Source organism: Rhinolophus sinicus, chromosome 15 (assembly GCF_057876585.1).
Source record: "Rhinolophus sinicus isolate RSI-liver-muscle chromosome 15, RSI-T2T, whole genome shotgun sequence".
NCBI classification, from domain to species: Eukaryota; Metazoa; Chordata; class Mammalia; order Chiroptera; family Rhinolophidae; genus Rhinolophus; species Rhinolophus sinicus.
This window is the reverse complement of record NC_142515.1, coordinates 7,274,076-7,301,336: the sequence shown is the minus strand read 5'-3', so window position 1 is coordinate 7,301,336 and position 27,261 is coordinate 7,274,076. Positions and strand designations below refer to the sequence as shown.

The window sequence follows — 27,261 nt, the reverse complement described above, 5'->3', positions numbered from 1 at the left end:
TCCAACTATATGACATTCTGGAAAAGGTAAAACTATGGAGACTGAAAACATCAGCAGGTGCCAGGGGTTAGGTGATAGGAGGGATGAATAGGTAGAACACAGAGGACTTTTAAGACAAACTATCCTGTATGACACTATAATGGTGGATGTATGTCATTACACATTTGTCAAAACTCACAGAATGTATAACATCAAGAGTGAACCCACTGTAAACTATGGATTTTGGGTGATAATGCCGTGTAGATTCGTTGACCGTAACAAATGCACCACTCTGGAGGGTGGGGGGAAGACACTGCTAGTGGGAGACTGCGGGATAGTGGGTAGAGGTATATGGGACCTCCCTGTACTTTCTGCTCAATTTTGCTGTGAACCTAAAACTGCTTTAAAAAATAGTCTATCTTAAAAAAATAAACAAACAAAAATAACGTGTTGGGAAAAAAAACGTTGCCGGAGTAGGGGGAGGAAATGGATGTGGGTTGGAGGATGGGGGATAAAAGAACAATAAATTAAGGAGAGGAATTGTGCACTGGACCAAGGACAAAATGTAATGAAATGAAGAGTATGTTTAACTCAATGCTCACCTTCAGTTCAAGAGAAAAGATAATGTATGTGTACTTGCTCTGTAATCACAACTTACATGATTTGGTACTGAGTTATTGGTTGTATTTTGCCCCAGTATACACTGATTCTAACCTCAATTGTTCACATTTTGACTATACTTCCTTACGAGTAAAAACTAACCCCCTAAATCGAGGTGAAACTCGGAATTCAATTTTTCTACACCGTATCCCCATACAAGGAATTTGTTTTATTCTCTCTCTACAGCGTAGTATTTGTTTTTTAACACTAAAATACCCATTGTCCTCTGCAGGAATACATTGGAATTGAGGTCTAGGGATGTTCCTTCCCTGCCCGATTTCCTCACACTTGCTCCCCACTCGTGGCGTTAGGGCGCAACTAACATCACTTTGCCTTCCTGCCCATCACACATCAAGCAGGGGCGGCGGAGCGCGGGTGTCCGACCGTCACCTTCGCCGCCTATTCTTTCATTTCCAGTAATTGACCTTCCAGAGACCGCGGAGGTAGAGGTACAGAGTCTCTGTGATTCTCCTGGCTGGGGGGCTTCATCGTAACGAACTCGAGGTGCACATCCTAAGGGCTTTCAGGTTGCGGCAGGGAGGAGGATTCTACCTAAAGGTTAAGTGCAACTCTCTGACTGTAGGAAATGTCCAGCAGTTGGGAAACGCGTCGCCGCGGTCTCTCCAGCCTAAAGGGCTGGCCTCACGGAGAACGGCGTCAGCGCTTCAGGTCACCACGGGACCACGACACAGCCCGCACCACGCATCCTTCAGGATGCAAAGACTCGCCCGTTGCTCCATTGCGGCGCCAGGCGGAGCAGGCGGGCGTTGGGGAACTGCGCGTGCGCGGCGGAGGACGGCTCCGGAGTCTGCGTCCCGCCGCCTCCGGGCTCCGCGGCAGCATGAAGCGCGGCGCGGACGCCGGCGAGGCGCGCGGCGAGGGGCCGCGGAAGCTGGGACTCTGCGTCCTCTGCGGCCTCCCCGCAGCAGGAAAGTCGACCTTCGCGCGGGCGCTCAGCCACCAACTGCGGCAGGAGCGGGGCTGGGCCGTCGGCGTCGTCGCCTATGATGACATCATGCCAGACGCGGTCCTCGCGGAGGCGAGCGCACGGCCATTGGTCAGTACGAGGGGGCGGGGCCTAGACTGTGCCACGGAAGGAAATGTACAAGCTCCTCTGTGTACTGGGTGATACCCGACGTGGGAGCGGGGGGCCCTAGCAGAGCGGGAGAGACGGGAGTTGGAGGACAGTGCAGCTGCTTTAACCTATTAGGTTGGTGCCAAAGTAATTGCGGTTTTTGCAATTATTTTTAACCCGCAATTACTTTGGCACCAACATAATAGAAGGCGTTGACTCCATCTTGGAGTAATTCGTTGTAGAGGTTTATATGTACATTGGGGACATATATGTATATTCTGTACAGTGAAGTCTTAAGACAGGGTTAGGTTCTGAAGTCAGCGTGCAAGGTGGAAATCCCCCATAGGCAAATACACTCTTGAAAATCCTTTGGGAAGATTGTTCGCAGAAGAGGGATAGAATCTAAAAATTTCCAACCACAGCCAGTTTAACATGCAGCCAGGAGTGAATCCAGGTTTTGTGGGGCTTGAAGTTTATGCAGTTTGGGGAAGACAAAGCATACAAAATGATAAGGAACAAAATTGCTATGACGATAAAGAGGCTGTTCAAATGAAGGACCCAGCCTCTGAAGCTCAAGCTTACTCATCTCGGTAAACTTGCATCTGCCAGCATAGGAAAAGATGGCTGTTCCTTAGTAGACCACCAGATAAAGTAATGGGCTTGTATTTAGGGACCTACTTGTGTGTTCCAAGTACATGCTTCTCTTTAAGCCCTCGATCACACTCAGCACTGAGCTGCATCCTCTTGGAGACACGTGTGAAAACTGAGACCTGAGGGGAGAGTAGATTCATGTCTCCCATATCTCATGCTCACTCTAGAGCAAATACTCTTTGGTTGAAATATTCTAAAAATTTTTAACTTATTTTTGTCATTTAGTGCCTGAGTGTAGATGAATTCACATAAATAAAATGCAAATATGATGTGATTCCACTCTATATCCACGGTCAGACAATTAAGTTCACGAACTGATCCTAGAAAAAGTGCTACATACCTCATTGCTGAATATCACTATGGTCACCTTCAAAGTACACCCCTTGGGAAGCTAAGCACTGCCATTGCCTAGTCCACCCTTCAAAGCAATCTTGGAACTCTTTTTCTGGAATGGCCATCAGAGCTGTCGTTGTATTACCCTTGATGTGCTGAATGTCATCAAAATGTCTTCCTTTCAATATTTCCTTTATCTTTGGGTAAAGAAAGAAGTCACTGGGGGCCAGATCAGGTGAGTAGGGAGGGTGTTCCAATACAGTTATTTGTTTACTGGCTAAAAGCTCCCTCACAGACAGTGCTGTGTGAGCTGGTGCATTGTTGTGATGCAAGAGCCATGAATCCTTGGCGAAAAGTTCAGGTTGTCTAACACACGCAGCCTTTTCAGCACTTCCAAAAAGTAAACTTGGTTAACTGTTTGTCCAGTTGGTACAAATTCATAATGAATGATCCCTCTGATATCAAAGAAGGTTGGCAACATCGTTGCAACAAGTTCACGAACTTCATTGCCAGACCTCCTATATGTAAGAATACAGTATATCTGACAAGGAAAAATTTTGGACCACTCCACCAAAGTTACATACTTCCCTTTTCTTGGTTAATTGTGAGGTGAATACAGTATCAGGCCCCTGGCAGCACCAGTTTACTTAGATGATAGTATTTTCACCACTCTGGAGAAAGCTAAAAGTTATTGATGGGGATTGTTGTATTTGCTGGGCTTTTCCTTGCTTTTGTTAGTTTTTTTCCACTTTCCCCCTATAGACAAAGGCCATGGGACTCATCTAATCACATGAGAAGAATCTCTCACCTTTTAGGAAGTGATCCCTCTTTTTATTGGATTTAGCTGATGTATTTGTTGTATGTGCTGTAACCTCAGTGAGGTGGTAAAGCAAGGACAGGCAAGAGAGGGACGCTGATCTCCTGTCGTGTGTTTGACCTCATGACTCTGTCAGTGCTGTACACAGCCCTTGAGCGCACAAGGTTACTTGTATTTTCAAGCTATTTACTCTCTTCCCCTCAATCTGCTTCCTCCATCTTTCCCCGTCCCTTTCCATCCCTGTTAGCCTGAGGTCTTTTCCTCTTGACCCAGGGACCTTTCAGCTGATCCTTTATGTCCAGAACTTTTCTCATTTCAAAGGCAAACCAGCGTTGCTGTATCATAGCCAGCCTAATTTATTTTGGCAAGATACTGATTTTGGCTTTTCCTTTCTCCTGGATGGTAACAGCTTTTCATTCTTTCATTATTCACTCATTTCGTTATTCAATTATTTAATATACATGTCCAGAGCACCGATTGGTGGCAGACTCTCTGCTGGAGGCTGGGTGTCTACTGGACGAGCAGGGACAGAGAGACGTGCAAACAAATGCCTAAACAGTGGAAACCCTGCTAGAGTGGAAACCCGACTCACACAGAACAGGGTGTCGTGATAAGTCAGGGAGGGTCTGAGCTGCCTTCTGCATGGTGGAGTCTGAGAAGAGTTCACGGAGAACTAATCATTGGGGAGGAGTCTTCCAGGCAGAGGGAACGGTATATAGGAGGACATGGAGACATGAGAATACAAGCTGTGTTTAGAGGATGCCATATGGTCCTGTGGGATGAAACTTTCACTTGGGGCAGGGTGGCAATGAGGCATGACTGTCTTCCTGGCCACAGCCTCATATAAGTTGCAATTCTGCGGTCTTTTACAGCCATCCCAATGGAAATTGCTTCGACAGGAACTGCTGAAGTACATAGAATACTTCTTGCTGGCTGTCATTAACGGGTGTCAGATGGCTGCCCCACCCAACAGGACTGAAGCCATGTGGGAAGATTTTATAAACTGCTTAAAGGATCAAGATCTCCTATGTTCTGCAGCGCTTGAGGCCCAGTCTTGCTACCTCTTAACGAAGACTGCAGTTTGTAGACCTTTGTTTTTGATTTTAGATGACAACTTCTATTATCAAAGTATGAGATATGAAGTCTACCAACTGGCTCGGAAATGTAATTAAACCATTTTTTCTTACACACAGAGACATATATTCCCATATCAAAATCATTATCGTCTTTAGTGAGAATTTAATGGGGTTGGGAGATTTATATGGATTTTCTTCATTTTCAAAGCTAGATGTTCATTCAGTATTGCTCATGGTTGTCCCTGCTGCGGCTGGAATAATGTGTCTAATATGTTTATTTCACAATTAGAAAATAGCACAGCAGTAACTTCTGTGGTTTCAAATTGTTTTCAGATTCATTAGGCTTTTGCCAGCTCTTCTTAGATTGTTCTCTCGAGACCTGTTTACGGAGGAATGACCAGAGACCTCGGGCACTGCCAGCCGAGACCATCCACCTGATGGGAAGAAAGATAGAAGAGCCCAACCCTGAGAAAAATGCTTGGGAACACCGAAGTCTCACAATTCGGAGTCCAGCATGTTCTTCTGAGGCCAGGTATCCCTCTCAAAGCCATCCTTCCCTCAGTGTCTCCTGAGGCAGGCACTGTGCTAAATGCTTTACTTGTATCCAGTTGGTTAATTCTCATACAGGCCTTAGAGCGGTCTTGTTATTAATATGTCCCCCTTTGTATAGGAGAGGAAACTGAGTGAGACCGTTTAGTGTGTCCAGAGTCACCGAGCTTGTGACAGCTGAGATTTGACCCCAAGTTTGTTTCAAACGTGCTCTTGTTAAGATCCTGCTGTGTCCCAGAGGTCAGAGCAGGGAATACAGAGTAGGACATATCTTTGGTACTCTTGCAGAAATAGCATGCAAGTCTAAATAGGTTGCCCAGTAGTTCTCTTATAGAAAGAAAGATACCAGAACTGTTACTGAATCCTAATTTTGCCTTAAACCTCACAATAGTTATGTGCTTATCTAGGGAAGGCTTGTGGCCGTGGTGTCTAATGCATTTCGGTCACGATATATGCATATGTCTTGATAGTCCTAGAGCAGCACATTTCTAATGGAAAGTTCACTGTTTCACTGACAAAATGTGCTCCATTCGCACTGTCCAGCGTGGTAGCTGCCAGCTACAGGGAATCTTAAGCACTTGAAACATAACCAGTGCAACTGATGCCCTGAATTTTAAATTTTATTTTAATGACTTGAAACTTCAGTAGCCCACGTGGTGCTAGTGGCTATTGTGTCAGACAACGCAGTTCTGCAGGTATATTACTGCCCACCTCTCCTTAGCCCCGGCCTGACTATTGTCCGTAGAGGGTCAGTAATTTTTAAAGGCTAATTTTTAAAAACTCATTCTTCAAAACGTTTAGTTCCCATACATTTTATTATACTTGGACATACTGAAAAAAATAAAAATTGGGTTTAAGTGACTATGGTTTATAGGGTTTATGAAAGAAGCTGAGGTTTCTAATTTTAGCTTCTCATAATATCCTGAAGGCTTGATCAGACACATAAGCGCTTGAGTGATCATTCTGTAATACATAAAATGTTTCCTTTGGGAAAGAATGGCTGGTTGAGGTATTGAGCTACCCCATGAGAGCAGCATAAGGTTTATCGTCAATGCTTTCAGACCAGTGAGGGCATTCTTTCTAGGAGCAAGGAGTGGGCTTCTCCAATGCCAGTGCAAACCCTTAGCACTTAATCTGCTGTTTTGTCTTGGGTCTGAAGATGGTCGCCTTTTCTCACATATCCACAATAGTCACCGCGTAACTGTGAACAGGTTGATGGATGTCTGGTGGCCCTGTGCAAGAAGTTGAAAGGTGATCTGACAACTGTACCTTTCCCAGGCTTCTCTGCAATCTTACTACTTTATGTGTATAATCTCATTCAATCCTCACAATATCCCTGTGAGGGTAGATACAGTCATCCCCCTTTAATAGATGGGATAACTAAGGCCCAGGTAAGTATAGTAACAGCCAGATAGTAAATGGCAGAGCCAAGATTTGGACCCAGTGCAATCTCACTCACTCTAGAACCTGGGCTCTTTTCAGTGACAAAAATCATCTTGAGGTTGAGATTTAACGCAATGAATTCACTGCCCTAAGTTTTTTCAGTGCTACCCCTTGTACTCTGAGTAAAATTCAGAGTTGTTACCATGTGTTGTAACCCTGATCAACTCCCAAACCTCGTATCTTACCACTGTCTCCTGTTGCTGCTTTTCAGCCAAACCAGCCTTCTCTGTTGCGTGAACACAAGAAGCTTGCTCTTGCCTCAGGGCCTTTGTACTTGCTGTCTTCTCTACCCTTCCACATATCCATGCTTGACTGGCTTCCCTGAGCATCTGAACCCTGAAGAATGTAGTTAGATTACCCAGGCATCTCTGATCATAATCGCTGTGTGTATGGTCTTAACTCACCACTTGTCACTCTCTGAAATTAGTTTCTGCTTATTAATTTGTTACCTGTCTCCATTATATTATCCCTTGGAGAGAGGAGGCATCTTGCTTCACCTCCAGCCTAGCACATAGTTTCACACACATGGTTGTACAATGTTTCTAATAAATATTATTAAATGAATGAATTCCACCTCAGCTCTCCAAGGCTGCTGGACAAATGACAGCTTTGCTAACTCACACTCAGTAAAGGAGCAGAAGCCAGGAAGTAAAGACAGGGCATCTTTCTTTAGGGAATAAAAGAGAATTCTGGTAGCCTGAAGTTCAGCACCTAATGAGGGTAGAGAGAATGTCTTTTCAAAGCTTACTGATGTAGCTTTGGAAATTAATTTTTTTTTTAAGGAGGGTTTTTTTTTGTTTATAATTTAAGCTTTTCCATTTCGATTTTACAAGAAGGTAGCTTTCCAAATTGTTTTGTTTTCTCCCTTTTGTTTAGGATCGTGGGTTACAGCACTTTTATTCCTCTAGAATTCAATTTGGTGTTCACAAACACAAGTTATTTAAAAACAAATGTTTGCTATGAAGATTTATTTTATCCCACCTTCTCTTGCAGCCCGGAGTTGACTGATTTATTGCTTACTGCTCTGGAAAATCCAGTAAAATATGCTGAAGATAACGTGGAACAAAAGGTAAGCCTTCCAGTTTAGCTTTAGTAGAAATGAGAAGGGACAACTTTTTGCAGGAAAATCTTTTTGAGCTGAGTGAACAATGTGAATAAAATGCGGAAGCAGCAGCTTTGGCACTGCCTTGGCATGTCGCCAGTTCTCAGCTTCTGGTCCCTGGGTGCTGGAGTGCACTGGTGGCCGCTTGCACTGGCTGGTCAAAGCTGTCAGATTTTCAGAAATGTTGGTAGCTTGAGATGGGCAAGGATGGGGCTATTTATACCACAGAAATTGACAAATACTACAGATAGGTTTTGTTGTTTTTCTGGAGAGCCCTGTTGTTGGACATTTACCAGCATCCTGTGGCCCCAACAGAACCCAGTTTGCAACTGGATGTATTTCATACAGACCCTGTCCTACGGAAGAATAACTGAAACAGAAAAGCCACTTTGATTTTTCTTTTCATCTCTTCAAGCCTGCATCACTTTAGCCTTGGCTTTTATAAAACTCTGTCATTGTTCAATAACTATGTCTGTATTACATAGGAAACAGACAGAATTATTTGTTCAACGAACATTCTTCATCAAGCTGATCAGACCCTCCGAAGAATTATCTCTCAGACAATGAAGGAAGCGAAAGGTATGTTGTGTCGTTACATTCTGTTTAGTTGAGTAGTACAAGTACTGCTACTCTTGTTCCCTTGACGCTTAGGTGGTTTATTAGCTTTCAGCCATAAAGTGTACATCATGTTTTCAGTTCTAATATACAACTGGGTTATACAAAACTAAACAGTCTACCCCTGGAACGGTATTCATCCATCCAATAAGTCTTTACGGAGTGGCTACTCTACGAGGCCTTTTTCTAGATACTGGGGAGTTGGGAGGGAGCAGAACATGAGGAGACAGGGAGAAAAAGTGAATATATGCTGGTGCTCTGAAGACAAATCCAGTAGGGTAAGGCAGGTCAGAGTGATGGGGGGAGTTCTTTTAAAGGAGTAATCAGAAAGGCTTCTCAGAGGAGATGACATTTAAGCACAGATGTGAATGGAAGGGAAGAGCAAATCATGCAGGTATCTGGAAGATCATTCCATGGAGTGGACACATCAAGTGCAAAAGCCCAGAGGAAAAGTTGTTTGTTATGTTCTAGAACAGAAAAGAGGCCACTGAGCCTGGGGTGAAGTAAGAACAGTGGAGAAGGAGTCGGGGACCAAATGTAAAATCAGCATGGAGTTTGAACAAGCTTAATATACTGTCAGTCTGAATTTAGATGAAACATGTAGTAATTATAGTTTTATAAAATAATAATTCCTTTAGATTTTAAACATTGAACTCTTTGCTGTATTTAAGTTTTGATTTAAAAAATAACTGTAGCATTTCTTGAGTTCCTTTTATATGCTAAATGCCTTATAAATATATTTTCTAGTCTTTACAATCCTACAAGGTAGCTGTGATTTTACAAATGGCGACATGAAGGTTCTGAGAGGACCTAGTAACTTGCCCATAGCCGAACAGCTACTAAATACTGTACTGGGGCAACCTGGGATTCAGACTTTAGTCTGCTTGTAGTGTGTGCTTCTATGCTCCCCACACCACCAACGAAAGCTTCTAATATTCATACCTTTACAAATGTTTAGACATTCGAAAAACAAACAGTAGATGTTATATTGTAACCTCTGTGCAGCTCAGTACGTGGACACAGGCACACACAGAAAGAGTCACAAAACCGTCACATTTAAGGAACGCCACGTTCTGTTTGATTTCATTTTAGAAAAACACTGGATGCAACTTGCAACTCACTTATGGGTTACAATCCAAAATATGAAAAACAGAGGCCTGGAACAGCAGTGGCAGCATGATTAGAATAAAAACAAAAATAGTTGCAGTTCTATCTCAACCATTTGTCTTTCTTCTGTTCTGTCTATAACGTGAAGGGCAGGGGTTATGCCCAAATCACTCTTGACCCACCCATTTAAAAAAGATAGTTTTTTAGGCTTTCTGATTTTTGTTTTTTTGGGAGGGAGATGGTACTAGCTTCTGGATCTGTGCTTAAAATTAAAAATGCAGTTCTCATACCATCAAGAAAGTTAATTTTTAGAAAAACCACACAGAATGGGAAAAAATATTTGCGACTAATGTATCTCATAAGGGACTTGTATCCAAAATACATAAATGACTCTTAACACTCAATAATGAAGACAAATGACCAAATTTTTCAAAGGGCAAAGGATTTGAATTTCTCCAGGGAAGATATACACGTGGCCAAGAACCACATGAAAACATGCTTGATGTCATTAGTCATCAGGGAAATGATGTCAAAACCACAGTGAGACAGCACTGCATACCCACGAGGACAGCTCGAATCAGTAAGTGCAGGCGAGGCTGTGGAGGAGTCAGAACCCTCATGCACGGCTGGTGGGAATGGGAGATGGTGCAGCTGCTTTGGAAAACAGCCGAGCCGTTCCTCAAACAGTTAAGCGCAGAGGTATCCTGAGACCGAGCAATTCCACTAGTAGGTATATACTCAAGAGAAATGAAAAATATGTTCATGTAAAAATTTGTACACAAATGTTCATAGCACCGTTATTCACAACAGCCCAAAGGTGGAAGCAACCTAAGTGTGCATCAGCTGACAAATGGATAAACAAAATGTGGTCTACCCCTACAATGGATTATTTAGCCATAAAAAGGAATGAAGTATCAATACGTTACAACATGGGTGAACCTTGAAAACATGCAAAATGAAAGCAGCCAGTCACAAAAGGCCACGTATGAGTCCAGTCATGTGAAATGTCAGAACAGGCAAATCTAGACAGAGTAGGTTAGTGGTTGCTTAGGGATTGGGGGTGGTGAAGTAGGAAGGTGATACTAAAGAGTACAGGTATTTGAGATGACGATATATTCTAAAATTGTGGTGATAGTTGCATATATCTGAGTATACTAAAACAACTGAATTGTACTTTAAATGGATGAATCAGATGGTATGTGAATTGTATCACAATAAAGCTGTTTTACAAAAAAATTCAGCCCTTCAGTCCCACTACCCACACGGCTGGGGGCTGCCTGACTGAATAGGGCAGATACAGAACGTTTCCATCATTGGAGAACGTAATGTTGGACAACTGTCGTAGGTACTATCAGTTTCAAAACCAAATTGTCATTTTCTGGCTCTACTTTTTTGCTTTACTACCGGTTAGTTCAGCAAGATTCAAAGTCAAGTATCTTGTCAACAATAAAAAGAAATCCCTTTCAGCCTCGTCTTTTCTGCTCAGGAATTTCCTAGCAAGTTATTTAAAGGATTTGCTTGTATCACATTAATGTAACCTTTTGTCTATATTGTACCAACTCAGTGGTATTGTGATTATTTATAGAAGAATCTAGTTGGTTTGTGTGAAGTAATCATATTAATTTCCTGGTGTCATTCGACAGCCCAGCTTGATTTGATTTACACAAATAATTTGAGAATATCTTTATCTTAGATGAACAAGTGCTTCCTTACAACTTGAAGCTTCTAGCAGAAGAACTTAACAAGCTCAAAACAGAGTTTTTGGAAGACCTAAGACAAGGAAACAAAAAGTACCTGTGCTTTCAACAAACCATTGACATATCAGATGTTATTTCTTCTTTTCATTATGAGAAAGGTAATATTGTGCAGAAGTATTTTTCAAAGCAGTGTTAAAACTTATGACTTTCCAATCAAATGGCTGATGTTGGTTAAGATTTTGTAGCAACAGTTTTGTATTACTGGATGTTTTCTAGGCCAACGATGTAAATTGCCAAAGACTTGTTATTTTATAAAAATCAGCCATTCTAAGATCCATTTATCATAACAAATTACTTCAGTCAGTCACTTGTCAGATGTGACGGATAATTAAGCATCAGAGGCAGCCTTCATCATTTCTGCGCCAGAACTCTTAGGGTAGGGCTGGGGAGGGCCAGGAGTCACACACGGTTCTTAAAGCAAAGGAACTAGAAAAGACACAAAACGCAGATGTCTGGAGCTGTTGTTTTTAACTCGTGACAGATATTCTCCTGGGTAAGGCATTCTACAAATTTAAACTAATGTAGCCACAAAACCTTTTTTTTTTTTTTAGCTTAATATTTTACATACTGGAAAACAACTAACAAATTAATTGGATCCTAGTTTTCAAAAAGAAAAATCGAGATCATTAGAAAGTGTTATTTTTTATTCATATATTACAAAAGCAAAGCTTCTTTCACAATATGGACTACATACTATGTGTGGTTATTTCAGCATTAAACTGCTTTCTGGAATCCCTAAACAATATAGTGTTTTGCAACGATACTCAAGTTTTGTTTTGCATACAAAGTAGATGTTCTTTACATCAAAGTATACATTACCAAAAACAAGTTCTAGAAATCACCCTCTAAGACTATTTAATGAAAAAGTTCTTAGGGAATTTTTAAAAAATAATACATCCATTTGATAAATATTTTGTAGAACTTAAAGTAAGGTTTATCTTTGAACATTTTGTTTTTGAAATTTTCCTTTGTCAAACAGTTCTGCAGATGAATGGCAAACACTTATTTCTAAAATGAAATAGCACTGGGAAATATCCAATGGAATTCTTTTCAAGGTAAAAGTATAGCCTTGACTTGAATTTCAAAAAGTTGTAGTTATATACTCTATTACTAAAATGTGAAATAAAATTATTCCCTATTAATCTCTTTACAGTTTCTTAAAAAAATATTAGTGGACATAAATCATCTACCAACTTTAAAAAATCTAATCTTATGTTCACTGAACAAAAATAAATTTAGTTTCAGAACACTGCCTATTAACAGCAAAGTACTATAAATAGTGCATGTTAAACTTTTCCCAACTCATTTCTACAAAATAGTTGATTAAAAATAAAATGGGACAAATATATTGACTATATAATGAAAGACACAAAATTTAAATAAAATCCTAAATCTTTTTAAAAATATAATACTAAAGATTCTAAGGTAGATTTGCTTCAAAAATTTCAGTGCATTTAGAATTGTAGCTTTCAGGCATCAACACCTTTGGAATACTTTTAAGTCACAGGAATATTAGAATTATACACTCTAGTTTATAATTAGGGGAAAAACTTTTCTCTGTTTAAATTAAAATGCGCCTTCAAAACATCTTTAGTTATTGGAAAAAATGTATTTGTCACTATTTGGCCCAGGATATAGCGTTTATAAACTGATTTTAACAAGGGAGTTCTTCCCCTGTTTAATGAAAACTTTCATTTTCTATAATGGGTATTGCCTTCATTTGAAGAATAAAATAGAAGTGAGAGGGGGAAAAAATAATCACAAAAGTTTCCAAATGACAGCAACCTGTTTCTTTCTGGCAACCAATAAACACCCGGGCCAAGCTATACATTTGGAAATGGCTGCACTAAACTGATCTGAGCAGTGAGCAATTTAAGCAACAGAGCGAAGCAGGATTGTAGAATTTTAGATGCACAAGCCTCAGATTTGACAAGAAAGAGTTATATTTGTTTGGAGTCCAAGCCTCTTTAAGATGCTGCTTCTTTGAACAATGCAACTGAGATTAGTTGAGATTGGATATTAAACCACAAGAACTCAGTCTAGTGGCTTTCTAGCATGTGGGAGGGCAGACGATGCATTAACTTGGCACTTAGGGGTGTTTGTGGACATGTACCATCAGCGTTCCCCTTTTATTTGCTATAGGAGTAGTGGTCCTTCTTGGTTAATAAACGCTTAATAGTTCTTTATGAAGCCAATTAGTAACACTTTCAGCTTTGATCCAAATTAAAAATAAAAATTTTTGCAAAGTACACAGAAACCAGCAGTTAGTAACAATATATTTTATTGTTTGAAGCTAGTTATTACACAATATATAAACAATAGCCTCCTATTCAAAATTACTCTAGATTTAGCAAGTCTTATTTTTGTAAACAAATTAAATATGTTCAAATGCATTTTATATCTATTTTTACATTTTCGTATCTTTTCCTAATAATCAGTTTCCATATAGCTTTGTCACTCACTGTACAGGAAAGACTGGTAAAACCGCAAATAAGCATTACAACTTAAAGTCACACAAAATATTTTCAAAATATTTTCAATGGCCAATTCTGAAGAGAAGACCACAATTCATGGATATATGTTCTCATTTTTTAAAATATTACTTCATCAACACATTTTTCCATGTGTTTCCATACCTACCTTTTTTTTGGAAATTATGGACAAGAATGAATATAAGGCAGGAAAATGAAACTTCAGAGATTTTTTTTTAAGGACTGCATTTCTAGGAATATGATGGATGACTTCCACTGTACCTCTTTGGTCATCAAAGGAATAAGAGGAATGACAGAGTCTTAGTAGTAATCAACCTCACCCGACACTAACTGTCAGAATGAAGGTTTAAATGAAAAGTTCAAATTAAAAGGAAAAAAAAGCATCTTCATAGACAATCCTCTGATATTTCTAGTGTTCTCATGTATTTACCTGTGGTTTCTAAAATAAATTAGAAAAGAATCGAATGGAAAATTGACATGTGTTTAAACTAGAAATTGAACATGCAGGTATTTTAAATATCCAACTCAATTTTCAATGTAAAGCTTTGTTTCATTTCTTTTCAGAACTTTTATCTCATATTTTTATAATTTTAATTTCAAAAGAATTAACTGTTTTATATTGCCCCTTATGGAAAAAAGGTTTACTATAGCTGAAATGGCTTTACTATTATCAGTTGAAATGAAACTATGTAAACAAAATAGTATTTCAATTAAGAGCAATTTTAAAGGCAATTCCTCTACTAAACATTGAAATAAGTTGTAACATTTTATAAGAGAAAGTAATTTATTTTACCATTTTGAAATATGGCAGAAATAACATCTAGCTACAATGTATCTATTGAAACATCAAGAGTATTGATAATCTTCGAAGTTTTTATGGACCATAAGTATGGGAAATTTAAATGAACACCTGTAAGACTGAGAATGCATTTCAGTTCTCAAATGTCTAACTGAAAGGGAAAAATAGATACCAGTGTGTCTAGCTATTCTACATAAATGACCCTGACCGGAATTTTATGAAAAAAACAAAAGGAAAATTTCTTTCCATTGTCAAAGTTTTCTATAAATATAATGTATAAACTTTAAATTAGCAGACACCTTATTAAGGATGGACATCCCCCCCAAAAAATAAAACTATAAAACACAAAAAGGCAAAACCAAGAAAAGCATAACGTGATTGTTGTTGATCAGTGTTGGTTATGTTGCCCTCTTGCAAAATGACAGGCAAAGTCGTACTTGTTTTTACATTTACACCCACATATGTTACACTGAAAAGGATTCTCATAGCCATGGCATCCCATGTGAATCGTGTAGAGGATGTTGTCCGCGAAGTACATGTCACAGTGCTGGCAGTGGTGGAGCAGCTGCGGGTCCTGGACTGGCAGGGTCGGAGCCGGAGTGCTTGGCTGGCTGTTCCCTAGGCTAGGTGTACTCGTGTGGGCGCTCGGTTCACTGCTTGGACCCGCCACCGGACTGTAGTTCCTCTGACTGTGTGAAGGCCGGGGCTCGGGGCTCGTAGGGGAAGAGCTCTGAGGAATACTTGCTGACACGGCAGAAACAACTGTTTGGGCAGAGGGCTGCTGTATCAGGAAAGGCTTCTCGTCGGGGCAGGGTACTACATCAGGGGACGCGGGGTTTTGGTTTTCAGGTGGCAAACTGGACAACTGTCCTGCTAGAGTGGAGAGCTGATTTAAAGGGTTGTCAACCAGGAGTTCCTGGGGGTCCCGTGGCAGGCCACCAGTTGACGTGGTTTTCGCCATACTTTCATAGGAGTCAGTCTGGATGTTTGGGATTTCATGGGTAAAATCGTTAAGGTAGTCTGGCTTCTGAACCACCATGGAAGGTGGACTTAAGTTGATTAGTGCTCTTCTGCTATAGCTCAGATTGCTTGTTTTCTTCTGTAAAACCCCCCACATTTTCTTGCTGCTTAAGGAAGACCTAGTACCTTTAATTGGTACCATTTTATGCTTGCGCCTTCGATGATGGGACAGGTTGCTTCGATCACTGCAGCGGAAGGAACATAATTCACATTTGTATGGTTTTTCTCCTGTATGGGAACGCATATGGGCTTCCAAATGACGCTCATACGCAGATGCAAATGGACATAAGTGACATCTATGAGGTTTCTCACCTGTTTAAAAAAAATGCGGGAGAAATTGCAAGAGTAGCTCATCTATGAAGTTTCCTGTTTTGTCCATTCATTAGATTTGAAATTGATCAAAAATAAAATGCTTTTTAGAAATATACATTTGCACAAAAGATTTATTAAAATCTGTAAAGAAACCTACAAAGCTTAACAACTCATCAGCAACAGTTTGAAATATACACATATATTCTATCACTCAATATAGTATAAAAATTGTTACAGCTTCAACTGGCATTCAAGGAAAGAAGAAATAGCACAACTGACAATAATAGTCCCTACATAGTAATTTTATCAAAAGCATGCTCCAGAGTTACATGTTCACGTATGTATCTACACATGAACCGTTATTCATACATTTTGCACACACACAAATACCCCTTCCTCGGGGGGAAAAAATACAAAAATCCTTTTTTAAGAAGTCCATATATTAAGAAGAAAGTTCAAAATTGACATGCTTGCTAGGCCAATTATGAGTTATGCAAAGTGTCCTTTCAAAATTGCCAGCTTTACCACTAACTTTCTCCTTTAGTTAGTGCTCTTAGTTGAAGATGGCCAAATACGTAAAATAAATATCTGGAATCCGAGATTTGGAGTCATTCATTCAACAATGAAGGACTGAGTACCTATTATGTGTCAGATGCCATTACGCTGTGGGGCATAAAGATGGCACTGACACAATCCTTGTCCTCAAGGTTTTCAGGCCACCACAACACAGCATGGGAAGCCACTGTGGCACACAGGAGGGACACGTAACCTGCTCCCAGGGCAGGACAAGGTGTAGTTAGGAGGGTTTCGCAGTAGGAGGGATGGCTAAGGTGAGACCTGAGGCCAGCACTGTAGTCTGCGACTGTTTCCCCCAGTCTGCAAGTGAAACGCACTAAGGATCAAGATGAAAACATCTTATCTCTTCACACGGCTTTCAGCATTAACCTGTCCCGCCAGAGAAGCAGACAGATGTTGAGAGGTTATTTGGATCAAGAAGGAAGAGACAGCTAAGGACGGGGAAGGTCTATAAGGACCTCACTTCCTGTTTGTATGCTGTGATGCTATTGCTTTGTAAAAATGGAGTAACTTCCCCCTTTATTCAAACCTTATCTCAACCTTCATTTTTAAACTACCAGAACTAGGTATATACAGATCAACCTGCCCTCCTAGGCCCCTCTCTTGCCCCCAAAGAAAGGCCTTCTCAGCCGCTTCTGTTACCTGTGTGGATTCTAATATGTTCAATAAGCCGGGCGGTTCCTTTGCTGGCATAGTTGCAGTACCGACACTTGAGCTTCCCATCGAAGGTCCTTTCAAACCCGTCCACTAACATTCCTGAGTTTTCATCCAGGGAAACTTCAACAGATGGGTGATCAAGTCCATTCTGATCACCATCTGTTCCAGCTGTAAACAAAGTATGCAAAAGAAATCATGCATCTCAGAATTAACTCAGTGTGGCATTTTAGTCTTCAATGGTAGCAAATCTTTCATAAATTGATAGCTTACTTAGCTTAAAAGTTAAATTCTTAAAATACAGACTTTCTGAACTGAGGCTAATTTTGTACAAAAGCAATATTCTATTTATGAGAAACTCTTTTAGGGGGATTTCAAATTACTTACAAATCTTATCTGTCCTCAACATGCTTTTGAAGAAGAGGGTCACATCCTTATTTGACAGGTGAGGAGTTGGGGGTACATAGTAATGGCATCATTACACACGTGTTTAAGATGCTAGCCTCTTCTACAAATATTAATATTATAATTGGAAGTCATGAAAAATCTCCCCAAATCCTAACTCTATCTTCTTTAGCCTAAAGCAATTAATGTTGAGTTCTGCACTGTTCCACTCAGTTTATACATATGTCCTAGATACTGGGTAGCATTTAGGATCTTAAAATTCTAGTTAAGCACATAAAGGAAAATACTGTGTTTGATTCCTCTGAATGTTAGAACTCTTAAGAATTTGAGGGCTAAAAGATATTTCTTTGGCTCTTTGCTTTTAATCTAATCCGACTGCTTCTTTGTGTAGATAAAGAAACTGAAGGGGCAAGTGCTCATAATCAGGAAAACCAGCCAATGGGGGGGACCACAGCCCTGGTCTCTGGAATGGCAGTCCAGGAACTTGTATGTACACTAGTGTTTGCAGGAAAATGTTTACTCCTGTAGCTTCAAGGGAAAAGCACTTCTACCCCATCCCCAGGAGGTGGCATTGTGGGTGTGAACAGCTCCATCCCCCAACCCCGGTTCCTCCCTCCCTCACCAGGAGAAGTGATTTTGCTGGTTGGTGCAGGTCCAATATCTAACAAAGCCATTGCACTGGAGGAACAAGGCTCAGTGTCCCGCTCTCCCGCTGCTTTCCCAAACCAATTTAATGTGTATATTAATCACTTGAGGAGCTTATTAAAACATAGATTCTGATTCAGTAGATCTGGGGTGGAGCCTGACATTCTGCACTTTTAACAAGCTCCCGAGTCTCTGCTGCTGGTCCCTGGACTCCAAGGCCATGGACCATCTATGTCAGCGGCCAGCCCACTTTTCCTATCAGGGTCATAGAGTAAATACTTTATTTAGGGGCCATATGGTCTTTATAACTACTCAACTCTGCCGTTATACTACTCAAACATAGCCATACTTGCTTATTTACAATTTTCTACAGCTATATTTCAATAAAACATTATGGATGCTGAAGTTTGAATTTCACGTAGTTTTAACGTGTTATGATTATTCTTTTGATTTTTTCCAACCATTTTTAAATGTAGAAACCACTCTTAGCTTACAGGTCACACAAAATCAGCAGTCCAGATGGGCTCACAGGCTGTGGTTTGCTGACCAATGAATTAGGTTTGGAAACAAATTCCAATGTGTGTGGTAAGCAAACCAGTCACAGTCTATGGCTGCTTTCTCTATTCTACTTTCTGCTCCTAGATGGGTAAACACGGTCATCCCCTTCTTCATTTTAAGAGTAGGAACAGAAACCCCCATTTTGTTTCAGGTCTGATCCAGAGTTCCCAATGGCAGAATCCTCTGTGTACTGAAATTGATGCTTGAACCCTTTGGGTTCCTTTGGGTCTAGTAACAGAACCTGAGAAGGGTATTTAGAACCCCTAAACTTCCAACAAGACCAGAAAGCATCTCCAGAGCACGTTAAGCCGTTGGGGAGTTTCACTCTCCCTCAACAAAAAACCTGGTATGTTTAAAGAAAACCAAAAAAATTGCCTTGGATCTTTTTAGGAAAAAATGGAAAGATTCATAGTATGGATTACTACACACAAACATTCTAGATTTATAAACCGTGGGTTATTCAATAGTATTAAGATGAGTCTACCTCCCTGAAGAGACTCTGCTTCTTTGTCCCCACTAACTGATCCAGAAATCATGTTCACATGGTGGGTCTGCTGAGTCAGGTATTCCTGGAAATCCTTCACGAAGTCCAAAGGCTCTGGTTTCTTTTCACCCATCTTTGCCTTTTAGTTTTTTACGTTTACAGTTATACCTAGGGGGGAAAAAACTGAAATAATTTTACACTATTAAGGGAGATGCAGTATGTATTAAAACAACAGTGACGTTATTATGTGCAAGGAGCCATACACAGTCCCTGCCTGTAACTATGGTACAATCTTCCCGGGGAACTAGAGACATACACAACGTGGTGAGCAATGAGCATATTTGACATTTCAATAAACTGGGATTCAAACTAAAGTCTTAAGAGGATGGAAGGAAATTACAAAGACAGAAAAGAAGAGAAAATAAGTCCTAGGGGGTTTTAAAGGTATTATTATTATTATTACTACCTCTTTTAACTATTTTCTAGAAAGCTGGGACTACTGAAAGTCTATCCTCGGGGATGAACAGAATACTACCATATTTCCCAGAAAATAAGCCCTAGCATGATTTTTCAGAATGCTCATAATATAAGCCCTACCCCAAAAATAAGCCCCAGTTAAGATCGTCAGCCAGATGGATGCACTAAGTTGCAACACAAGATGGACATACTGAATTATAAAATAATGATATTAATATACAATTAAATATAAATAATATTGACATTAATACCTAATGATAATATAAATATAATTAAGTATTTGTAAATGCCCAAGCGGGCGCCTTGGGATGAGAGGTAAATGCCTATGTAAACAGATGAACTTGAGACTTACTGCCGAATGACCAATCGGAGTACAGACACAACACACAAATAACATGCGCACTTGACAACGAACGGACGTGGTTATGTCTAACATGAATCTTCATAATTCAATATGCCATGTGTGTAACAGACGTACTTAATGCACTCGTGTGAAATAAAGAAATGTTTTCTGAATTTTGGTGCCTGCAATTTTTCGTCGCTTTTCTGTGGACCATCATTCTTAACTGTCATCATTTTTGTTGCTACTCCTGTCTCATAAGTCTTCAATTAACATTTGATTTAATGGTAGATTTAAAGGGAATAATATTTTGATCCCCAGACAAGATGAGTGCAAAAAGAAAGCTATTCTGTTGAGTATAAGAAAGGAATCGTGGAGGACTCCCGGGGCAAGAATCTTACGGCTTTCTGCAAAGAGAAGTTGGATCTCCGAATGGTCCAAATGGCGAGCAGAGTATGATAACCTCAGTCAACAGGTGGACGAGGGAAATGCTAAGAAGCTCAAGTGTGGATCAGGTCAGCAACCATTATTTCCTGAGCTGGAAAACATCATCTGTGAATGGATTGCTGACAGGAGAGCAAAGGCTTTGGTTGTGCGCAGGGCTGATAGTCAAGCATTTGCCCTTGCAATGGCACCACAGTTAGAAATGTCCTCAGAAGAATTCAAAGCAGCACAACACTGGCTGGATGGCTTCCTTCAGCGATATGAACTGTCTCTAAGAAGATCGACAACACTGTTCAAGCTGGAAGACACTGAAGTTATTAAATGTGCACTTGCATTCAAGTCCTTTGTTGATGGGATCGACTTTTCTAAATACCACTCTCCAACATGATTGCTCTGGATGAAACTGCAGTGTTTATGGGCCAAGGATCTCAAACGACAGTTGATCAGAGGGGTGCCTCGTCAATCTACATTCAGTCCACTGGTTACAAAAGTGGACGTGTTACCTGTATTTTGGCAATTTGTCTGGATGGAAAGAAAGCCCCACCTCTAATCATCACTAAAGGCAAGAAAGATAAGGTTGAACATGATTCAGCCATTTATGTTCTTGAAACGGAAAAAGCCTGGTGCACACAAGCAGTTATAAACAAGTGGGTAGATTTAATGCTGCCACTTGTTTTGCGAGGGGGCCAAAGAGGTCTGCTAGTCTGGGATTCAGCCAGCACTCACCGCGCTAAAGACATGAAGAACTTCCTTGCAGAGAGAATATATCGAATAATGATTCCCGCAGGAATGACTGCCTATCTCCAGACTCTTGATATTGCAATAAACAAGCCATTCAAGGACCATTTGCGCATGGAAATCAATGACTACATTGAACATAGAATGGAGAGAAATCAGTGTGGAAACTTTGTGAAGCCTAGCCTGCAAGAGGTAGGGACTTGGGTGAAGAATTCCTGGGATAAAATCACTGACAGCTGTGTTGCCAATGCACTACGAGAAGGTGACATGGACAAGAAGTGCTCATTTAAGGAGAGCTGTATTGCTGAACATGAGAGATTGGGGCCAATGGTTCTATAGGAAATGGAGTTGCAAGAAATTCAAGCCAGAATTCGGGGTTTAGAGTTATGACGATGTTCCAGAAGATGACATGACTGTATTTGAATAAATGTAGATTGTTGTACATGAATAAATGTAGATTGTTGTACGTGAAAAAATAAGATATCCCCTGAAAATAAGTCCTAATGCGTCTTTTGGAGCAAAAATTAATATAAGACTGGTCTTATTTTCAGGGGAAATACGGTAGTAGCTCAAACTAACTACCTGTAAGAATGTGAACAGGGACTTTTCATAGCCTTCATTTATTTTATAAAATGGGATAATACCAACTTGCTGTGCTGTTTTAAGTTTTACGGTATGTATATGTAAAGTAGCTCACAACAAGTGTAGCAGATGGTATATTCTCAGACAATAGTGGCTATTTTTGCTGCAAAACATGGTCACACCTTGGATTAAGAAATTCCTCACTGTCCCAGATTCAAAGGCTTTTCCCTTTTTTTTATCAGCTCATCAATTGAGCATCTTATGTTACCATTTTACATATCTGTTCCTGAATTACAACGAAACTAACATGGTCTACCTTAGTCTCATTAATTCATATATCCCAATTTGTAATTTCCCAAACCTATTTGAAATTTCCCAAACTCATCTCTTATTTCACTCCTGAAGGCCACCTACCTTTTTAAATCACTTACTTGCTTTAGTCTGGCTCAAGTTTCTGAACCTAAAGGACTGTTGCTGGTTTCTGAACAAGTTTGTTTCAGTTGCTTTTCCCATGTTTACTTGAACTGGTTCTCTATGTTTCCTAACCATTGTATTATCATTTGTTTTATGATTATAATAGATTCTATTGATTATTTGTCCTTTAAAATTTGCCCTTTGGTTAGGAAAAAAAAGTGAGCCAGTCAGCTCCAATGAAAAAGATTAGGAATTAGATCGAGATCAACATATAATAAGGTTTTATCTCAATAAAAAGTGGAAAATACAACTCAAAACACACAGGGGTGGGGAGAATTGTAAAAATAGACATAAAATGGGAATTCAGCACATAGAGGTGTAGAATGAGTTCCAGAAAGAGAAAAACAAACGAGAAATGATTAAAAAAATAATGATCAAGATATTTCCAGAATTAAAGATCTCTTTCAGATTGAAAGGGATTAGAGTGTAAAATAGAATCTATGATAAAATAACACTTAGAGATATTATTGTGAAATTTTAAAATCTCAAAGAGAATTATACAAAACTTTTTAGAGAGGAAAGGCAGCCCACCCCCATAAGAAAAACAATCACACTGCATCAGGGTATCAATGGCTACACTAGGTGCAAGAAAACAGAGTAATCTTTTATTCAAACTTAGAATGTTTTAACTTTCTCAAGTTGAAAAGGGATATCTTCCCAAAATCTACATCACAATGGAGAAAATTTGAATTCATTACCTTTAGAATCAAGACCAAGACAAGAATGCTTGGTATTACTAACGTTAGTCAACATAATACTGGAGGTAGAGGCCCCCCCACAATAAAGAAGGAAAAAAAGAAAAGGTACGAAGATTGGGAGGTACAAAATAATGACAATAATAAAAAAGATGATCTGGGAAATTGTTTTTAAATTGTAAATGCTGTTAGGCCCTATAACTTGTCTGTGTTCTAATTGTAAAAGTTATAATTAAGAAAGAAATCCTGGGATTTCACATTGCAATTTATCATCACTTCTTGCCAATCTGTTCATATGAAAACTGATTATGTTTCCACTGGAAACATCTGAATGTACTTTGATGGGCTTCAATAAGCAAGGTAAATCTTACCAAATTCTGGTTAGAAAGTACAGAAAAAAAAAGCAGACTGCCAGGAAGAGCAAGCAGCAGAAATTGATACTTTTATACATGCATCTCAAGTTTTAAGAACACAAAGGAGCCTAATTAGAGAGGATAGCTGTCATATTTTGACAGTCTTGGCTGTTATCACACTGTCACATTATAAATTTCACTGTTCCCTGCCATAAATTATGTGCTGATGGACTTAAGAAAAAAAAGGGGGGGATGCCAATGGAAAAAAGGAAGATAACATTGTAAACATGAAAGAGAACAATTCTTAAATTAGCATTTTAAATATATTGATATGGTTTGTAACCGCTGACATACATCACCCCCCAACCCCCCCCCCCCCCCAGCTTCACAGACCCTTGCAGAGCTCTAGTCCCTGGAACAAATGATTATGAATGAATGAATGGTGCCTAAACCTGAATAGCCTTTGGTTCAAGACCCAGGTTTCTTCATCTCAAGTCAGCATTTCTAAGCACAATAAATAGAAAATGAACAATAATTCTGAAACTACAAAAAGCTTCCTGATACCAAAAGAAAATACAGATTTTATACCCAAACCATCTTTCTGTCTTTAATAAAGTAATCAACAGTCTCAGGATTGAAAGTTTAATCTAAGAACTTCACAAATTAATTGATATCTGGAGATGCCTCTAAGACACTGATAAATTTTAAAACCTTTGCAAAAACAATACAAAAATCTACTTTGGGAAATCAGCAAACTAATGTTTTTATTGGAAGTATCTTTCCTACTAGCCATGAATTAAACACCTTGGAGCTTGTTAGCCAAAAAATTACACAGAATTTCAAGGTGTAAAATTATGTCAACAGAAAAAAGAAACATTTAAGAGTTTTCTACTTTTATTATGGTGTATTCCAAGCCTGATCTACGCTTTCTATAACTAATATCTAATTATATCAACCAAAGAGAAGAATTTTCCCCATTATTTTACGATTATCATTCCTTCTGATACAGCAAAATTTGAGTCCATTCTGTGATTACTCTAATTAAAACTAAATTGGGTCTAGTATGGTATTCCATGGGTGTAGGTACATGTCTGTATTGAAACTAGCTAGAATATACCTGAATTATTTCTATGCCAATAGCTTCTCCTAACTTATCCATTTCAAGGATCAAAAATAAGGTTCTTACAAAACAACCAGAGGCTACGCATGCTAGTGAAGAAAAAAATTGCTTGAGAAATAAGCTTTGTTATTCCAAAAGAACGTGAAAACCTCTTAACCTTTTAGCAGGTTAACTGCAACTATCTGACCTTTCTTTGATTTCTAATAAAGGATTTATGTGTATGAAGTCCTCTGATCTTTCTTCTTCAGCCTCGTATTATAATGGGAAGTTGTTGATCAATACACACACACACACACACACACACACACACACACACCCTCTTAACTAGTAGCTCACACAACCTCTTAACCAGTAGTTAACAATACAGAGGCATCATGATGCAAATTACAAGACAACTACAACTATGAAATAGAGAAAATATAAGAACCAGAAGTGGTTCTTTAACCTACCTTCCTTCCAAAGTCTACCTTTTTTATAAATTATAGAATTTTGAGAACAACAGGATTAGAGAATAGTAGAATCTATTTTATTCACCCAGCATTTTTGAGAAGGGTTACTAATCGTATGATAGAATACTTAGCAACTAACTTACTTATACAATAGCTTAATTTGGGGGTAGGTAAGCCTATACACATAAAATGATTGCAGTTTAACAGATGTGTTTACTTTTATAGCCAACTGATTATGGTCACTGAAAGATTTACTCTGCCGTACAATACCTATCAATGGAGAAGTCTGACAAATGAGACTTGGTTTATGTAGAGAATAACATGGACCTTCAAAGAGAATTAGAACATATTTCCTCTAAGAACAGAAGTGTCAAAAAAAATTCTTTGAAGACAAAAAGGGACATTATAAGGCTTTGGGTAATCAGAAAACATAATATAAAAGTAAAACACAAATAAATACAAGTTACAAGAAATACAAAAGCAGAGTTACACAATCTAACCTTTTCACCCCAAATCAGTTCCTCCTTTTTCTTGCCACTCCAACATTGATGAAATGTATAGTAATTGAAATTTACTCTGGAGACACACCAAGGGACTCCAAAAGGCCATGGAGGGAATTTCAACTAAAATTGAAAAGCCATACAGAGGTCTGCAAAGAAAAGCACACCACAAATCAAAACCTTTATGACAAAAAATTAGCCATCTACAGGTTTAACAAGCTCATAAAATAACTTGTGCCAAATTTTTTTTCACGTTTTTTGTTCATTTGTTGGTTTGTTTTAAGGAGGGAGCAGCTCACAGTGGCCCACGTGGGGACTGAACCGGCAACCTTGGCGCTATCAGCACCATGCTCTAACCAACTGAGCTCACCGGCCACCCCAACTTGTGCCAGTTTTACCATTACCAGAAAACTATGCTAACAGATAACCAAAGAACAAAGCAACAGATTCACTTGAACAACAGGTCCAAAGAAATCACCAAAGTAACATGCACTAGTGTGACTGTTTTAACTGGTGGATTTCATAAGATTTCATTGTTGGCAAGATTTTTAATGTACTTCTAAATTCAAGGTAATTTCATTTGTTCATAGTACACTTCTTAAAGGGTCAGGCTTAATACCAGCTGATCACCTGTAACTGCATAAAAACAATGCACTAGGGAAAACATTTGTGGGAAAGGCTTTTAAAAAAAAGGCCCACCACGCACTCCCAATGAGGGCACATCTGGATTCCCAGCTTTATAATCCTATCTTAACCCAAAACACTTAAGATTGTTTGGACCCCCCCCCTCCCTGGGGGAAAAAACACCAAACACCTCAACTCGCTCTAACGAATTCCCAAGAACATATTCATGTGTAGCTGTGCTGAAGGCACGACATAAATCAAAATAAACGGAATTTAAAAGTTGTTAGTCCAGACCAACAACTGGCTTAAAAAGTTGGCTTATAGAAGTTTTGCTTCTTCTAAATTGAATTTTCTAAGATCTCAGCGTAAAACGCCTTTATTTCACCTTCCGCTTGTCACTGCTCTTCTGGGTTCTGAACAGCACATTAAGGTGACACTAAATGGACCAGTGTTTAGTAGCAGATGAAACTGGTTTAACTTCAATTCAGAAACTAGTTACCCAGCACTTACTAGGTGCATGGCTTGGCAGTTTATTCAATGGAGACTTAAACCCTGCATGAACCTGAACAGTTGTTTGCTGCGAAGTCCTCCCCAAACCTGACATCTCCCCAAAATTAGAGTGCTCAAGCAGTAAAATCGGATCCGGAGGCAAGAACATTAGATAAAAGACGGAGATTTTAAAAGTCGTCCTCCCAACAAGTCGCCCGGGTCCGGCGTCGGGGCGCATCCTCACCAGGATTCGGAGTGACCTTCTCACCAGGCTGCGGAACACCTAGGAGACCTGCGCCTCGCCAGACCCCAGGACCCCACGAGCCCACGAAAACGTAAACATCAGGGCGCCCCTGCACGACCACCTGTCAGAGCCAGAGGCAACTCCCTACCCTGGAGCCTCCAAGCCCTGCCCGACGGCGCCGCCATCGCAGGCGCCGCTCCCTCAGGACTCAAGAGGCCACAGGAACCGCACCTTCTAAACTCGGGCCAGGAAGGACCGGGTCGTGACCCGACGGACCGATAGAACACGCCCGACCCTCCGCTGGGACTGAGTCCCGGGCGGGGTCAGCCGGTCATCCGTGAACCCGGCTCTCGCCCCCCGCCGCTCCTTAAGCGTCCTGCTCAGCCGTGTCTCCGCTACCCGAGCCGGCAGTGTGCTACTTACCACCTGACAACCGCACGGAGTAACTCCCACCGCCTTGTTCAACGCCGCTGCTGTCTCCGTCGCCGCCGCTGCCGTCGCCGTCTTCGTCACCGCCGCAGCCACCGCCGCCGCCATGTTTGGTGTGTCTCCGACTCCCTTCCCGCCCCACTGCCTTGCCCAAGTCTCGCGTGAACAGGAGTAGCGCGAAAGCGGAGAGGGGG

The 27,261-nt window shown here is 40.1% G+C and overlaps 2 protein-coding genes across 7 annotated transcripts; one reads left to right on the top strand and one right to left on the bottom strand.

The window, feature by feature from the left end:
* The first annotated feature begins 1,205 nt into the window (after positions 1–1,205).
* PSTK (phosphoseryl-tRNA kinase) lies at positions 1,206–25,978 on the top strand. 6 transcript variants are annotated; one of them, XM_074338853.2, is made up of 7 exons: positions 1,206–1,696; positions 4,388–4,679; positions 4,925–5,123; positions 7,577–7,652; positions 8,171–8,264; positions 11,101–11,262; positions 19,596–20,102. In XM_074338853.2, the coding sequence occupies exons 1-7, from the start codon at positions 1,226–1,228 to the stop codon at positions 19,610–19,612; spliced, it is 1,311 nt and encodes a 436-aa protein (XP_074194954.2). In that variant the 5' UTR covers positions 1,206–1,225; the 3' UTR covers positions 19,613–20,102. The 6 variants fall into 6 exon arrangements, with proteins under 6 accessions (XP_074194954.2, XP_088647889.1, XP_074194955.2 ...); XM_088791763.1 differs by lacking the exons at positions 11,101–11,262; positions 19,596–20,102 and adding an exon at positions 25,566–25,978; XM_074338854.2 differs by lacking the exons at positions 11,101–11,262; positions 19,596–20,102 and adding an exon at positions 9,393–11,093.
* Positions 13,429–19,242, bottom strand: IKZF5 (IKAROS family zinc finger 5). Its single transcript, XM_019714931.3, has 3 exons — positions 19,110–19,242; positions 17,006–17,188; positions 13,429–15,787 (listed from the first exon to the last, which is right to left on the bottom strand). The coding sequence occupies exons 1-3, from the start codon at positions 19,240–19,242 to the stop codon at positions 14,844–14,846; spliced, it is 1,260 nt and encodes a 419-aa protein (XP_019570490.2). The 3' UTR covers positions 13,429–14,843.
* Positions 25,979–27,261: the final 1,283 nt, after the last annotated feature.